Source organism: Canis lupus, chromosome 5 (assembly GCF_003254725.2).
Source record: "Canis lupus dingo isolate Sandy chromosome 5, ASM325472v2, whole genome shotgun sequence".
Classification (NCBI taxonomy): domain Eukaryota; kingdom Metazoa; phylum Chordata; class Mammalia; order Carnivora; family Canidae; genus Canis; species Canis lupus.
The window spans coordinates 35,904,514-35,922,161 of NC_064247.1; the positions used below are offsets into that span (position 1 = coordinate 35,904,514).

Here is a 17,648-nt window from a genome sequence, read left to right on the forward strand (position 1 = left end):
TCACCACCAAGCAGGGAGACTGACTCAGGGCTTGATCCCAGAATCCCAAGATCATGACCTGAGCAGAAGGCAGATGCTTAACTGACTGAACCCCTCAGGAGCCTGCTTTTAAAAGGTTTTAATTTTAATTCCTGTACAGTTAACATACAGTGTTAGTTTCAGATGTACAATATAGTGATTTGACAATTCTATGCCTTAGTGCTCATCATGACAAATGCTCTACTTAATCCCCATCACCGATCTCACCCATTCCCCCACCCACCCTTTTCCCTCTGGTGACCATCAGTTTGTCCTCTCTAGTTAAGAGTCAGTTTCTTGGTTTGTCTGTTTGTTTTCCTTACTTTGTTTGTTTTGTTTCTTAAATTTCACATATGAATGAAATCATCTAGTATTTGTCTTTCTCTGACCTATTTGGGCATTATACTACCTAGCTCTATCCATGTTGTTGCAAATGGCAAGATTTCATTATTTTTTTATGGCTAAGTAATATTCCATTATATACATATACCAACCACATCTTCTTTATCCATTCATCTATCAGTGGACATTTAGGCTACTTCCATAGTTTGGCTATTGTAAATAATGCTGTCATAAACATACAGGTGCATATATTCTTTTAAATTAGTATTTCTTATTTTGGGGGTCAATACCCAGTAGTGTGACTGCTGGGTCACAGGATAGTTCTACTTTTAAGTTTTTGAGGATCCTCCATACTGTTTTCCACAGTGGCTGCACCAGTTTGCATTCTCACCAACACTGCAAGTGCATTCCCCTTTCTCCACATCCTTGTCAGCACTGTTGTTGTTTGTGTTGTTGATTTTAGCCATTTTGACTGGTGTAAAGTGGAATCTCATTACGGTTTTGATTTGTATTTCCCTCACGATGAGTGATGTTGAGCATCTTTTCATGTATCTCTTGGCCATTTGGTTGTCTTCTCTGGAGAAATGTCTGTTCATGTCTTCTGCCCATTTTTTTTTTTAAGATTTTATTTATTTATTCACAAGAGACACAGAGAGAGAGAGAGAGAGAGAGAGAAAGAGGCAGAGACACAGGCAGAGGGAGAAGCAGGCTCCATGTAGGGAGCCTGACATGGGACTCGATCCCGTGTCTCCAGGATCAGGCCCTGGGCTGAAGGCGGCGCTAAACCGCTGAGCCACCCGGGCTGCCCCTTCTGCCCATTTTTAATTGGATTATTTGTTTCTAGGGTGTTGAGTTGTACAACTTCTTTATATATTTTGGATACTAACCCTTTATCACATATATCCTTTGCAAATATTTTCTTCCATTCTGTAGGTTGTCTTTTAGTTTTGTTGATTGTTTCCTTTACTCTGCAGAAGCTTTTTATTTTGATATAGTCCCAATAGTTTTTTTTCTTTTGTTTTCCTTGCCTCAGAAGACATAGCTAGAAAATGTTGCTAAAGCTGATATCAGAGAAATTACTGCTTGTGTTCTCTTCTAGGACTTTTATAGTTTCAGGTCTCACATTTAGAGCTTTAATCCATTTTGAGTTTATTTTTGTGTATGGTGTAAGAAAGTGGTCCAGTTTCCCCAACATCATTTGTTGAACATTTTCCTATTGCATATTCTTGACTCTTTTGTCAAAAATTGACCATATAATCTTGAGTTTGTTTCTGGACTTTCTATCCTGTTCCATTGATGTATGTGTCTGTTTTTGTGCCAGTACCATACTGTTTTGAGTACTACAGCTTTATAGGTTATTTTGAAATCTGGGATTCTGATACCTCCAGCTTTTGTTTTTCTTTTTCAAGATTATTTTGGCTATTCAGGCTCTTTTGTGGTTCCATACAAATTTTGGAATTATTTGTTCCAATTCTTTGAAAAATGCTGTTGGTATTTTGATAGGGATTGCATTAAATCTGTAGATTGCTTTGGGTACCATGGGCATCTTAACAATACTGTTCTTCCAGTTTTTGATCATGTAATATCTATTTGTCTATGTCTATTTCTATTGCTTCATTATTTGTAGAAATGCAGTGGATTTCTGTACATTCATTTTGTAACCTACAGCCTTATGGAATTTGCTGTATCAGTTCTAGTAGTTTTTTGGTGGCGAGTTTACAATTTTCTATAGCTAGTATCATGTCAGATGCAAATAGTGAAAGTTTTACTTCTTCCTTACCATTTGGATGCCTTTTATTTAATTATTCTCATGATTGCTGTGGCTAGGACTTACAGTGCTGTGTTGAATAAAAGTGGTGAGAGTGGACATCTTTGTCTTTTTCCTGACCTTAGGGGAAAAGCTCTCAGTGTTTCCCCATTAAATATGAGGTTTGCTGTGGGTTTTCATATATGGCCTTTATTATGCTGAGAGATATTCTCTCTAAACATACTTTGTTGAGTGTTTTTATCATGAATGGATATTGCACTTTGTTAAATGCTTTTTCTTCAACTGTTGAAGGTTCTTATCCTTTCTCTCATTTTTTAAAAAAGATTTATTTATTTATTTATTTATTTATTTATTTATTTATTTATTTATTTGAGAGATGGAGAGAGAGACAGAGAGACCGACCAAGTGCATGCATGGGGGAATGGGGTGGGTAGTGGGGGAGAGGAAAAGAGAGAATCTCAAGCAGACTTCCCACTGAGCATGGAGCCCGATGCAGGGCTCAGTCTCGCAACTCTGAGATCACAACCTGAGCGGAAACCAAGAGTCAGATGCTTAATTGACTGTGCCACCCAGGTTCCCCTTATCCTTTCTCTTATTAATGTAATGTATCACACTGATTGATTTACAATTATTGAACCACGCTTGCATCCTGGGAATAAATCCTGCTTGATCATGGTGAGTGATTTTCTTTTAATGTATTGTTGAATTTGGTTTAAAAGCATTTTGTTGAGGATTTTTGCATCTAAGTTCATCAGAGACATTGGCCTTTACTTCCCTTTTTTTGTGGTGTCTTTAATCTGATTTTGGTATTAGGGTAATGCAGGTCTCATAGATGAATTTGGTACTCTTTCTTCTATTTTTTGGAATGGTTTGAGAATAGGTATTCATGCTTCTTTAAGCATTTGGTAGAATTTACCTGTGAAGCCATCTGGTCCAGGACTTTTGTTTGTTGGAAGTTTTTTGATTACTGATTCAATTTCATTGCTGGTAATTGGTCTGTTCAAATTTTCTATTCTTGTTTCAGTTTTGGTAGGTTACGTGTTTCTAGGAACTTATCCATTTCTTCTAGGTTGTACAATTTCTTGGCATATAGTTTTTCATAATATTCTCTTATAATTGTTCATAATTCTGTGGTGTCCATTGTTATTTCTCCTCTTTCATTTCTGATTTTGCTTATTTGAGTTCTCTCTCTCTTTCTCTTTGATGAGTGGCTAAAGGTTCATCAATTTTAAAAAAATCAGGTCTTAGTTTCATTGATCTGTTCTATTGTGTGTGTTTTTTAAGTTTCCATTTATTTCTTCTCTAATCTTTACTATTTCCTTCTTTCTACTGTTTTTGGGGTTTTGTTTGTTCTTTTTCTAGCTCCTTTTGGTATAGGGTGGTTTGAGTTTTGCCTTGCTTCTCATAGTATTGCCATAAACTTCCCTCTTAGGACAGCTTGTGCTATATCCCAAAGATTTGGAACATTGTGTTTTCATTTTTGTTTATCTCCATGGGTTTTTGGATTTCCTCTTTGATTTCTTGGTTGACTCTTTCATTGCTTAGTAGCATGTTACTTAACCTCCATGTATTTATGCCCTTTCCAGATTTTTTTTCTTGTGGTAGATTTCTAATTTCATAGTATTGTGGTCAGAAAAGATATGTGGAATGACTTTGATTTTGAATTTGTTTAGACTTGTTTTGTTCCCTAATATGTGATCTGTTCTGAAGAATGTTCCAAGTGCACTTGAAAAGAACATGTATTCTGTTTTAGGATAAAATGTTCTGACTCTATTTGTTGAATCCACCTGATCCAATGTATCTTTCAAAGTCACTGTTTTCTTGTTGATGCTCTGTTTGGATGATCTATCTGTTGTTATAAGTGGGATGTTAAAGGTCCCTGTTATTATTATTATTTGACTATAGCTAATTTACTTTATGTTTGTTATTAACTGCTTTAAGTATTTGGGTGCTCCCATGTTGGCTGCATAGTGTTTACAACTGTTAAATCTTCTTGTTGGATTGTCTCCTGAATGATTATCTAATGTCCTTCTTTGTCTTTTGTTATAGTCTTTGTTTCAAAATCTATTTTGTACAATATAAGTATTCCTACCCCAGCTTTCTTTTTTTTATTTTTTTAATAATAAATTTATTTTTTATTGGTGTTCAATTTACCAACGTACAGAATAACACCCAGTGCTCATCCCGTCAAGTGCCCCCCTCAGTGCCCGTCACCCATTCACCCTCACCGCCCGCCCTCCTCCCCTTCCATCACCCCTTGTTCGTTTCCCAGAGTTAGGAGTCTTTATGTTCTGTCTCCTTTTCTGATATTTCCCAAACATTTCTTCTCCCTTTCCTTATATTCCCTTACACTGTTATTTATATTCCCCAAATGAATGAGAACATACAATGTTTGTCCTTCTCCGATTGACTTACTTCACTCAGCATAATACCTTCCAGTTCCATCCACGTTGAAGCAAATGGTGGGTATTTGTCGTTTCTAATGGCTGAGTAATATTCCATTGTATACATAAACCACATCTTCTTTATCCATTCATCTTTTGATGGACACCGAGGCTCCTTCCACAGTTTGGCTATTGTGGACATTGCTGCTATAAACATCGGGGTGCAGGTGTCCCGGCATTTCATTGCATCTGAATCTTTGGGGTGCAATTGCTGGGTCAGTGCAATTGCTGGGTCGTAGGGCAGGTCTATTTTTAACTCTTTGAGGAACCTCCACACAGTTTTCCAGAGTGGCTGCACCAGTTCACATTCCCACCAACAGTGTAAGAAGGTTCCCTTTTCTCCACATCCTCTCCAACATTTGTGGTTTCCTGCCTTGTTAATTTTCCCCATTCTCACTGGTGTGAGGTGGTATCTCATTGTGGTTTTGATTTGTATTTCCCTGATGGCAAGTGATGCAGAGCATTTTCTCATGTGCATGTTGGCCCTGTCTATGTCTTCCTCTGTGAGATTTCTGTTCGTGTCTTTTGCCCATTTCATGATTGGATTGTTTGTTTCTTTGGTGTTGAGTTTAATAAGTTCTTTATAGATCTTGGAAACTAGCCCTTTATCTGCTACCCCAGCTTTCTTTTCACATCCCTTTGCATGATAAATGCTTCTCCATTCCTTTGTTTTCAGGCTGCATGGGCCTTTAGGTCTGAAATGAGTCTGTTGTAGGCAGCATAGAGATGGATCTTGTTTTTGTTTTTTGTTTTTGTTTTTTTAATCCTTTCCATCACCCCATGCCCTTTGATTGGAGCATTTAGTCCATTTGACATTGAAAGTAATTATTGATATGTATGTATTTGTTGCCATTTTGTTACTTGTTTTATGGATGTTTTTGTAGTGCTTCTCTGTTTCTTCTCTCTTCTCTCATGACAAGTGGGCTTTTTATAATGATATACTTGGATTCCTTTCTCTTCATTTTTTTGCATATTTATTACTGGTTTTTATTTGTGGTTACCATTAGGTTTGTATATAACATCTTTTACATATGGCACTCTATATTAAGTTGATGGCCACTTATTTTTGAACCTAATCTTTATTCCTCTTCCCTCCACATTTTAGGTATATGGTGTCATACTTTACATCCTTTTATTTTGTGCGTCCCTTGACTGTTTTTTTTACAGATATGCTTACTTTTACTGTGTTTGTGCTTCCTTCTTTCTTTAGTCTTTCTTATGATCTTTCCTTTCCACTCAGAGTCCCCTTTAACTTTTCTTATAGGGCAGGTTTAGTGGTCATAATTTCCTTTAATGCTTGTTTGTTTGAGAAACTCTGTCTCCCCTTTTATTCTGAATGGAAGCCTTGCTGGATTCTTGGCTGCAGATTTTTTCCTTTCAGCGTTTTGAATGTATCTTTCTACTCCCTTCTGGCCTACAAAGTTTCTTCTTAAAAATCAACTCATAGCCTTATGAGGTTTCCCTGTATGTAACTTCCTTCTTTTCTCTTGCTGCTTTTAAAATTCTTTCTTTATCACTACTTTCTGCCATCTCAATTTCCATGTGTCTTGGTGTGAACTTCCTTGGGTTGATTTTATTGGGGAATCTCTGTGCCTCCTGGATCTGAATTTTTGTTTCCTTCTCTAGATTCAGGAAGTTTTCAGCTATTAAATCTTCAAATAAATTTTCTATCCCTTTTCTTTGTCTTCTCCTTCTAAGGTCCCTGTAATGCACATGTTATTACACTTGATGTTGTCACTAAGTTCCCTAAGCCTATTCTCATTTTATGTATTTTTTTTTCCTATCACCTGCTCAACTTGATGACTTTCCACTCCTCTGTCCTGTAGGTTGTTGTTTTATTCTTCTGCTTCATCTAGTCTGCTGTTTATTCAATATAGTATATTTTTAACTTCATTTATTGCATTCCTCATCTCTGATTGGTTCTTTTTTATCTCATTGTTAAGGGTCTTTCTGATGTCTTCTGCTCTTTTCTCAAGTCCACTGAGTACCTTTGTGATCATTTAAATTCCCTATCAGGCATATTACTTATCTCAGGTTCACTTAGGTCTTTTGCTGTGGTTTTGTCCTGTTCTTTCATTTGGGACATATTTCTCTGTCTCTTCTTCTTATCTAATGATCTGTGTTTCTCTGTGTTAGGGCAGATAGCTATGTCTCCAGCACTTGAAAATAGTGGCCTTATGGGGAAGAGGTCCTGTAGTGCCCTGTAGTGTGCAGTGTCCTCTGTTCACCAGAACATGATGCTTCAGGGTGTCTCCTATGTGTGATGTATGTGCCTTGCTATTGTGGCTGAGCTGCTTTTTCCTTCAGTCCATTCATCTGCTCTGACTCTTTGCCTGTTGTGGACAGGGTTTGGTCCCTGTGGTGTCAGTGGGCCAATCTTGGGATCTCTTGGGCTTGAGTCAAGTCAGATCAGGCATTTGCTAGAGATGCAGTAGCACCAAACTGCATTGTGCTTTCCCTGTGTTGTCCCCTGAGAATCTTCTTGATGGGCAGGGCCTTCAGTCAGACCCAATGTCTTCCTCCATCCCACTGCTGGGGCCACAGTCTGACTGGTGTGTGTGGTTATCCTTCCCTCTCTGGTATGCGTGGTTATCCTTCCCTCTGGTGTGTGTGGCTATCCTTCCCTCTCTCTAGGGCAGAAGTCACTTTGGAGTGTTGCTGACCACTGTATGGGCTGCTTGCATACTGCCAGGCCCGTGGCATCACCTTGTATGGGCTCTGGGCAAGAGCATATTAGAGAGGATAGTAACCAAAGCACAGCATGGTGGTGGCAGTGCACTGGCACAACTGCGATAGCAAATTTTGCACCTTATAATTCCTCTGGGCGAGGGGCTCTGTGGTGCCGACTAAGGTGGGCTGTCCAGAGAGATGGACTGTGGGAAGCACAGCATGAGGGTGGGACAGCAGTTCTAGCAAGTTAGGTAGCAAGTCCTGCAGGTCACTATGTGTTCATGCTGGGGGTAGGGGGAGGGACGTGGCACCTGCCAGATCCTTTGTTTCTGGAGGAATCACCCAGCAATTTCTATCCCTCTAGAACATGCTCTGAGATTAGTAAATAACTCTCCCTCCTACATGCTCCAGGCACCTTTCAAAGTGCTGCTTCCCTACTGTATCTCCATGGGCTTTTTGTTGTGTTGTCTCTTTATAGGCAGATACTCCATTTCCTCTTGGCTTCCCTTCTCTCCCACAGCCAAGCCCACAGATTTTTAAAAATTCCAGGTGTTAAGTCCCACTGGTTGTAAGAACTCACAACATTCAGCCCTTCTGGTTTTCAAAGGCAAACGTTGTGGGGATTCATTTTCCCTGGGTGGGTTCCCTGGTGTGGGAGGTCTGTTTCTCTCCCTCCTTTGTGCCCTTGGTTGCCTCCCTCCCATGGCTGGTTGGGGAAGTTCATTTAATTTTGACCTTGTCTCCACCCTTCCTACCCTCTTTTCTGTGGCCTCTTCTCTACATTTAGTTGTGGAGTCTATCCTGCCAGTCTTCGGGTGATTTCTGACATGAGTGCCATCTGGTTGTATCATGGAACGAAGTGAGCCTAGGGTCCTCCTCCTCTGCCATCTTCCTGGGAAGTCCTTCCAGTTATATTTTGTTATGAATTTTTAACAATTGCATTGCGGTCAGAGAAGGTGATATATATAATAAGCTTCTGTAATTTATTGAAGTTTGTTTTAAACTGGACAGTATGGTCAACTTTGTAAATGTTCTGTGCACATCTAAAGAGAATATGTATTCTAGAACTGTTGGGGGAGGAGGAATGTTCTGTGCAGGACTATTTGATCAAACTTGTTAATTATTTTTTTCAAATCTGTATCCTCATTGTCTTCTTTTTCTGCTTAGTTTATTTATTATTGAAATAGCTATATTAAAAATCTTCTACTTTGGCACACCTGGGTGGCTCAGTTAGTGAAGTATCCAACTCTTGATCTCAACTCAGGTCTTAATCTCAGGGTCATGAGTTCAAGCCCTGCATTGGGCTCCACATTGGGCATGGAACCTCCTTAAAATAAAAAGCTTAAAAAAAAAAAAAACCCTTCCACTTTAATGGTAGATTGTCAATTCACCTTGTAATTCTGTCCCTTTTTGCTTCATATATTTTAAGGTTATGTTAAATGAGCATACAGAGTTTGACTTTTTTATATCTTCCTGACAAATTAGAACTTTCAGCCACACATAAAAATCTTCTTTATTACTAGCTATATTTCTTATATTAAAGTCTGTTTTGTCTTATATTAATATAACTAAACCAATTTCCTTTGTATGATATTAGCTTGGTATCTCTCATTTTATCCTTTGGCTTTTAATCTTTCTGTGCCTTCATATTAGGTAAGATTTTTTAATAATTGGCATAGAACTGAATGTTTTATTCACCTTAATATATCTTTTAATTGGGGAGTTTTGTTCATTAATATATATTCTGCTACCATTTTATTATATATTTTCTATTCTTTTTTTTTTTCCTTCATTTTCTTGCCTCCTTTTGGGTTTAATTTTATGAGGTTTTTATTATTATTATTATTCCAGTTCTTCCCCTTCTGCTAATTTGGATGTTATATGATCTAGATCTACTGTTAGGTCTACTGGTTACCACAGCTGTTTTAATAAGCATCTTTAAATGAATTAGTTGGTTTTGTTACTCTCCTCACAACTAATACAAAGATTTTAGAGTACTTTGATCTCAACTATTCATTCATCAAATTATATTCTTATTCCCAGTAATTTCAGTTGTTTTCTCTTATTTATTTAAACACCACAAATTCCACTTCATTTTATACACTTGGTGTTTATTTAAATTTATTTAAATTTAATTAAATTTACCAACATTTTTGCTCTTTGCTTTTTTCTACTCCCTGAGTTATGTTCATTAGAAGTTCCATCATTTTGAGTCTATTGATGAAACTCTCATTCTTTCTTGCCTGAAAAGGTGTGTATTTTCCCCTTAGTTCTTGGGGGGAAATGGTTTTGTAGAAGGGGGAATTCTAGGATAACAGCTATATTCTGTGAGTTTATTGAAAGCATTGTTCTTCCATGTCCTGGATGCCAGTTTGGCTTCTGAGCAGTCAGCCGTTAGTCTGGGGCTTGGGGGGCTTTTTGATTTTTGCTTTGGTTTGGTCAAACTCTACCTTTGCTCTGAAGCTGATAAGCTATTTTTGAGATTTTTATTTCCTTTTTGGTAAAGGTATCAAAAAGAAGTATCTTGAGGGTTTCCTTTTTTCTTTTTCTTTATTTTAGATTTTCTTTATTTGAGAGAGATTTAGATCTCTTTAGATTTTCTTTATTTGAAAGAGAGAGAGCATGAGTGGAGTGGGAGGAACAGAGGGAGAGGAGCAGCAGAGGGAGAGGGAGAAGCAGGAACAGGGAGCTCATGGAGTTGTTTTCTAGGATCTGGAGATGATGACCTGAGCTAAAGGCAGATGCCTAAGTGATTGAGTCACCAGGTGCCCTCCTTGAGGGTTTCTTTATATTAATTCCACCGGAATTTTTTTTAGTTTTCTTGAACTTACATTGTCTTTCAGCAATTCCAGAAAATTCTCAGCCAAGATCTCAGAGATTGCATCTTGCCCATCCTCTCTTCTGAGCTCTTAGTAAGCGTATGTAAGATTTTTTTCACTATCATCCACCTATTTAACAAATTTCTTAGTTTACAACTGTCTACACTGCAGTTTGGATAACTTCTCCACTTTTATCATACAGTGGTCTGATTCCCTCAGCTTTGTTTAAATCTCCTGTTTAATCCATTCATTGGGCTTTAAATTTTAATGTATACATTCCAGTTTTAGACCTATTTGGTTATTTTAGAATTCTGCTTGTTCATTTTTGTATTTTCTTGTTCTTTGCTCAAATATTGAGGCTTCCCTTTTAATCATGTTTTTGAGTTTTAGACAACGTATGTTAGAGGATGATCTTAAGACAACTTCTGATTTGTCAATTTGAAAATATTTTGTTTCTCCTTGCCATAGATTAAAGGTAACATAAAGACCTACCCCAATGATTAGCTTCTTTCTCCTGGAATTGCCCATCAATGTAGCACAGTATGATAGTTTTTGAATTGCTAAAACACATATTAGAGGCTTTTGCTATGGTTCTCTTCGCAAAGTAATGCCATTACAGCCTGTAATTTCCAGTAAGTTTTGCCACTTCTCAGAATCTACCTTCTCCGAGAGCAAAGGAACATGCAGAAACACAGGTTCTGGGTATATTTGGAGAGCCTCTAAAATTGCCTCTATTCCTGACTCAAGCAATGCTGAATTTATATTTGAACTTAAAGTTGGGTCAGGGGCAGTGGCTGTGACCTACTGAGACTGTAAGAGCTTATTTAGGCTTCTGAAGGGGATTCCTAAAGAGAGCGTTTCTGTCTTAACTGATATATTGTGCTCAGAAGGTTCAAGTTATTTTTCCTCATCAGTCTGAATTGAAGTCTGAGAAACTATAGGGAAGGCACTTTTTCCTGCTATATGGGTCACAAACAAGTAAGCAAGACACTTAACAGGAGCCCTTGTTTTTAAAAATATATTAAATATTGCTACTTTATATTCTGAGTATCCAATATTTGAAATCTCTGCAGGTTTAATTTCATGGATTCTGCTGGCTCCTACTCATGGTGACTTTTCCTTGTGCATTTCATGACTTTTGGTTGTAAAAATCATATTCCTTGGAATTTTGTCTGTGGGAATCCTTTGAGGATTGGATTCTAGTCTGCATTCCTCCATTTGTTTCTGCCTGTCATCAAGGGACCCTCCCAACCCCAGACCACTTGCATTTCCACTTGCAGGGGTCCACCTGTGCCCAGGCTAAAGCAGAAAGTTTCCATACTTGCCCTTTCTTTGCAGTGAATTTATTTCTTGTTCTGCCCTTATGGTGTCACAGTTTCACACTTGGCTTCTTAACAGCCTCCTCACTTCATGTAGGCCCCAGGCAGCATCACCAGTTCCCCACATCCGATGAGGCAATCCAAATAGCAGCTCATAGTCTTCAAGGTTCAGTAGAAACCATCATAGAAAGCCTGCTTTAGAGTGCCTGGGTGGCTCAGTTGGTTAAGCATCTGCCTTTGGCTCAGGTCATGATCTCAGGGTTCTGGGATTGAGTCCCCACATTGGGCTCCCTACTCCATGGGGAGTCCACTTCTCCCTCTCCCCTTGCTTGTGCGTGCTCTCTCTGTGTGTCAAGTAAGTAAATAAAATTTTAAAAAAAGAAGACTACTTGAACCTTTCTTAGTGCTTGCTTCAGCCTGGTAAGATTCCTTAATTTCATGCCAATTTAGTGACACATTTTTAAATGTTGTTGAAATATATGTTTAAGCATTTTTTTCAAAGATTTTATTTATTTATGAGAGTCACAGAGAAAGAGGCAGAGACATAGGCAGAGGGTATAAGCAGGCTCCTCCTCCTGAGGCAGGACTTGATCCCAGAACTCCAGGATCATGCCCTGAGCCAAAGGCAGATGCTTAACCACTGAGCCACCCAGGTGCCCCATGTTTAAGCAGTTTTGTTGTTTCAGCAGAAGGGTTATTTATCCATATTATTGTGTGCATTGTACAGCTAGAAACAAAAGTCTCCAGCTTCTTCTCCAGGTTACTCTGCAGTTAGGCTTTTCCTAGACCATTCCACCAAAACCATTCTCATCAAGAACACCAGTGATGGTCACATGGCCGAATTCTGTAGTGGTCATCATCTTCATCTTACTCGTACCCCTCAGTGGAATTTGGCAGCTGATTATTCCGTCTTCCCCAAACAACTTCTCCCTGTGGCTTTCAGGATACCTCGCCTTTGCTGTTTTGCTTCTGTCTCACTGGATCCATCGTCTTGATCTCTGGCTGGGCTCCTCTCCTCTTCTAAATGGCAAGATATTAACATTCCTGATACCTCAATCCTGAACTTTCTCTCTACATTCCTGTTCCAGGTGATATCAGCCCAACATTAAATATGTCTGTGTGCCAATAACTACCCAATTTATATTTTCAGCCTCATCTCTCCAGAGCTCAAGACTTCCATTCAACTGACTGATGGATATCTCCCCTAGGTGTCTGGTATCTGTGAGGTGTCTTACACATAATATATTTAAAACTTTTACCTCTTCTTCTTTCTCCCTCCAAAAAACCCATGGTTTTCCCCATATCCTTATATGGATGGCATCATCATTGACCCCATCATCAGGAGCTGTTAAGGATTTCTCTCGTCCCCTCACTTCTCTCCTCCAATCCATCAGCAGGCCTTGTAGTGTCTCCTTGTGAAATTATCTTAAACCTGACCACTCCTCATGTCCACCTTCCAGGCCAAAGTCAATATCATCATCTTTTGTCACTCAGATCACCATTAGAGTCCCTAAATGCCCTCCTGGCTTCCATTCTTATCTCTCCACTTCCAATGCCACCATCATCATCACCTCCTCAAGCTACAGAGCTTTTGAAAATATAAGTTAAATCATGCCATTCTCCTATTCAGAATGTTATGTTTAGAACACAACCTGAACTCATTACCCTGGGAACAAGACCTTGCAGTGTCTGGCCCATGTTGATTCTCTCATCTCCCTTCTCTCTATGCTTCCTCCTGTTCCTCATATGCTTCTGCCCTCTGACCTTTCCCCTGTCCCTCAAACACATCAGACTGAACTTAGGTTCTACTCATCCTGTGCTTTCTGCCTCAACAGCTCTTCTCCCATTTCTTTCTTTGGCTCATTCCTTCCCATAATTTCTACTTCTGTTCAAATATCACCTCAGTAGAAAGGCCTTCACTGACCACTGCAAGAAAATAGGACTTTCCATAGTCTCTGTCCCCTTACAGCATTCAACACCAGGTGAAACTACACAATTGATTTCATCGATTTGTTTCAATTTGTTTCCTATTTATTTTTCCCATTAGAATGTACACTTGATAAGGGCAGAGCCTTTATTTCTCTCATTTTGCATTCTATCTTCAGCACCTGGAAGCATGGTTGGGCTCAAATACTTGTTATGTTAATATAGCTATTTTATGTAATAGATGCTCAATAAATATTTCTGAAATAAAGACTGAATGTTACTTTATGCCCACTAGAACCAGTGAGACAGAAATGATTTTACCAATCATATAGGTGAGGAGACTGAGATGCAGAGGTGCTAAATGAGTTGGCCATCTAATAAGTGTCCAAATTAAACCCAAGTGTGGTATGACTTTAGAGGCCATAATATTTTTTTATTTTCAATTTTTTTCTTTTAAGATTTTATGTATTTATGGGAGAGAGGGAGAGAGCGAGAGAGAGCATGAGCAGAGGGAGAGGGAGAAGCAGATGCTCATTGAGTGGGGATCCTTCTGTAGGCCTGATCCCAGGACCCTGGGATCATGACCTGAGCCAAAGGCAGACACTTAACCAACTGACCCACCAAGGTGCCCTAAAAGTTCACTTTGAAATACTGTCAGACTTAGCAAAAGAAGTTGCAAAAATAGTTCAGAGTTCACTTATACCTTCACTGAGCTTTCCCAGTAATACCATCTTGTATAACCGTAATGCAGTTATCAAAACTGGAAAGTTAATATTGGTAGACAACTAGTAACTGATGAACAGACCTTACTCACATTTTGCCTATTGTCCCAGTAACACATCCCATCTCCTGAGTCTCCTCCAGCACAGGGGTCCTTGTCTCTGTCTTTGTAACTGGCCATTCTGAAGAGGACCATATTCTCACCATCAGGGGCTCGGCTACACAGAGTGCTGGACACATGGGAAGTTTTCCACAGTAATAGCTGTTATTATTAGGGAAATAAATCTTCCTTTTGAGCAGTGGAAGGGAAAATGCTTCTTCACATTCTGTTTGTTCTGCTTAGCCTGGCTGACCTTGAAGTGTTTATAAAAAACAGCGAGAGCGGCATGCTCAAGAAAGTTGAAAAAGGAGATTTCGAAGGACTGGTTGAGGTTATGGGACACCTTATGGCCCTGAAAGAAAGGCAGAGCAGCACTGATGAGATGTTTGAACCCTTAAAGCAGACTATTGAATTGCTGAAGACCTACGAACAAGAATTGCCAGAAATGGTGTTTAAGCAACTGGAGGTCAGTACGAAGTTTGTTTTCTGAATAAAAGAAATGGAGGGAAAGTTTCTGGGTTGGGTGAGGTGAGGTCAGGTAAATGAGAAACAGGGCTTGGTGAGGCCCCAAGGCTCGTGTTTTTAAACTCTCTGTGTGACAGATATGTGCCCTCTGGTACATTCTGGAAACTCTGTAAACATGAAGCAGTCCGATGCCAGAGGTAGATGGGACAATTGATGTGGATGAAGTGTTTTGGGTTTAATTGCCTTTAGGGATGAGCCAAGTTTTTTATTCAGAGAAAAAAAAAAGCAAGTCTGAGAGATATTAAGATGGACTAAGGAGATGTGAGGCATAAAAGAAAATAATCAAGTGCTCTGAGAAAATAGAAGGGCACAGGTTACCAGGTTCAAGGTGGAGGGCAGGAAGAACATGGTGCATTCAGAAGGAGGTGATAGGCAGGCCCGCAGGCGACCAGGGAGACAGGTCAGGGGAGGGGAGCTGCAGGGAATAGGCACACAGTGCCATGACATCACATCTGGTACCCGAATGTCATGTCTACTTCAGTGCCATGATATGACATCATGGCCTTGTAGTAGACATGAAAACATCCGGGTACCATCCAGCCTCAGGTCTGCGGGGAGAGAGAGCACGGTGTGGATCTAACCACAGGGAGGTCTTCATCATAGGAGCTGCCTGAGAAGTGGAGCAACGCGAAAAAGGTGGCAGTCACCGTGAGACAGCAGGTGGCCCCGCTGCAGGCAAATGAAGTGGCCGTCCTCCGCCAGAGGTGCTCAGCCTTTGACATCAAACAACAGCAGTTCCGGGAGCAGTTCTGCAGGGAAGCCCCCTTCAGGTATGGGCCTACGTTGCTGGCGCTGCTTCCTTTCTTTTAAACATGGCGACGCTTGGCTTTATAGAGGGTCTTTCAATTGAATTATTGAGTTCTTTTAGCAGATAAAGACTAGCTAAGTCTTCCCTCCCATTTGAGTCTGTTGGTTAGCACCTGGTGCTGACGTGGACAGAATCCCATCCTGGCCTCTACAAGATGACACCTTGCCTTAGAAACAGAAGTCTGGAAGCTCTGTGTCTTCAAGTTTATAAAGGGGCTGTGTGTGATCAAATCACAAGGTTTTTTACAAAGTTGTTCATATTCTAAATTCTCACAGACCTGTGTTCCTTTGGTTTTAAAAAAGTGCCTAGTAGAATTTGGAAATAGTTTTGAGGCACTTTGGAAGCCTGAGGGAAGGATTCGAGGTGATGGATTTCTTTCTCATAGTAATGCTCCCCGCTTGTGATAAGGGTCGGTCTTTTTTTTTTTTTTTAAAGATTTTATTTATTTATTCATGAGAGACACAGAGAGAGAGAGGCAGAGACACAAGCAGAAGGAGAAGCAGGCTCTCTGCAGGGAGCCTGATGCGGGACTCGAACCCAGGACCCCAGGATCACACCCTGAGCCGAAGGTAGATACTCAACTACTGAGCCACCCAGGCATCCCGGGGGATCGGTCTTTACTTAAAATAACTATAGGACCAGGCAGCACCATTCACATGTGTCCCCGTTGCACACACACATGAGTTTAGCTCAAATCCTTCCTTGGAGAAGTGTACTGGGGTCTGCACATGATCCACTGCTCAGGACCAGGGGCTCCAACCAGAACAAGCTGGTTCTCAGGGTCCCATGTCTGCTGATGTGCCAGCTGAGATGGGTACTCTCCCTCACTCCAGTTCCATGGCTGGCTTTCTGCTTCCCTAGCTGAGCTTCCTGCTGGGTCTTCCTCAACAGTTTAAAACAGACAAGCTTAGAAAACTCCGAAATGGAAAACACCCTACGTAATTGTTTATTTTGATTGTAATATTTTAATTGTTAAGGGTACTTACCCATAAAAAATAGTACTACATGGGGAAACAACACGTCAGAGCAACAAATAAAGCTGAAAACCAATGTCGTGCCTTAGTTCCCTCATCTGTAAAATGAGGTTAATAACAGTATCCATCTCGTAAGGTTGTTGATAGAATTAAAGAAATAATTTTTTGCAAGTGTCTACTGTAGTATCTAACTAGGATGCCTACCCACCCCACTTTCCCCTTGGCTATTCTGGTTTTAGCCCTGAAAGTCACACTTTCAGGGAAGCCCCTGTTTCAGGCAAATTGGAACGTTGGTCACCCATCATGGCACATAGGAAGGACCTACCTGTTCTTATTAGTCACTCACCAAACATTTATTCAGCAGCTCCTATCTCCCAATTACTGTACTTGGGGCTTGAGAGAACAACAGGAGTGGGTTAAGAGGCAGGGAAGGGCAGATGGGTAAGCTCTGTGTAAGGTGGAAGTGTGTGTATCACATGAGACACCAAAGCAGTGGGCTCCATGTTGGCTGCACATGAAGATCACCTGGGGTGCTTCTAAAATTTTCAACACCCAGCCTGTCTCACAGACTAACTAAATCAGATTCTCTGGGGACAAGACCTGGCAGTAGTAGTTCGTAAAGCTCCTCAGGTGATTCCAGTGGGCAGCCAAGTTTGAGACTTGCTGCCCAAGGGGGAAGTAACTGGTTCTCTTTCAAGCAATCAAGCCAGGGCATGTAATTCCAAATGAGTCTGTATCCCTTTAGAATAATTGCCTTTGGAGCTATGCCCTTGTTCCAAGGAAATATCTATTGCTCTAGACATTGGCTTAACTCCTTTTGGGACTGTTCTTTTGGAGTCTGAGACATATTTTTTTTTTTACTCTCCTTTGGACATGCAATTGAATTTTTAGAAATTCAACACCAATCATGCAGAGCCAAAGCTGGGGAGGAAGGTGGGTTATCAAGCTGAGTAATACTGCCTAGTGTTAAATATCACACCAACGGCAACAGCCATGAAAGCAATGACATTAATATATTTGCGTCAACTGTCCCTTAAAATTTTTTTCCAAAAAAGGAACACCAGAGATACTGGGGGAAATATTTTCCTGAAGGGATTTCTGATAACTACTTGACAGCAAATGACACGCATTCACTGGTGTGATTTTGTGTGTCTGTTGGAAACATGATGTCCCTCCTTCATAGTTATACCCTGTATGTGTATTGATCAGCTGGTG

General features: G+C 40.1%; 1 protein-coding gene across 1 annotated transcript in view; it reads left to right on the forward strand.

Annotated features, from left to right (window-relative positions):
- DNAH9 (dynein axonemal heavy chain 9) overlaps positions 1-17,648 on the forward strand; it is a 329,643-nt gene that overhangs the window by 62,894 nt on the left and 249,101 nt on the right. The window contains exons 18-19 of the mRNA XM_025428358.3: positions 14,370-14,592; positions 15,255-15,421. Of these exons, the coding sequence (XP_025284143.2) occupies positions 14,370-14,592; positions 15,255-15,421 (390 nt within the window). The remainder of the gene's footprint in view (positions 1-14,369; positions 14,593-15,254; positions 15,422-17,648) is intronic.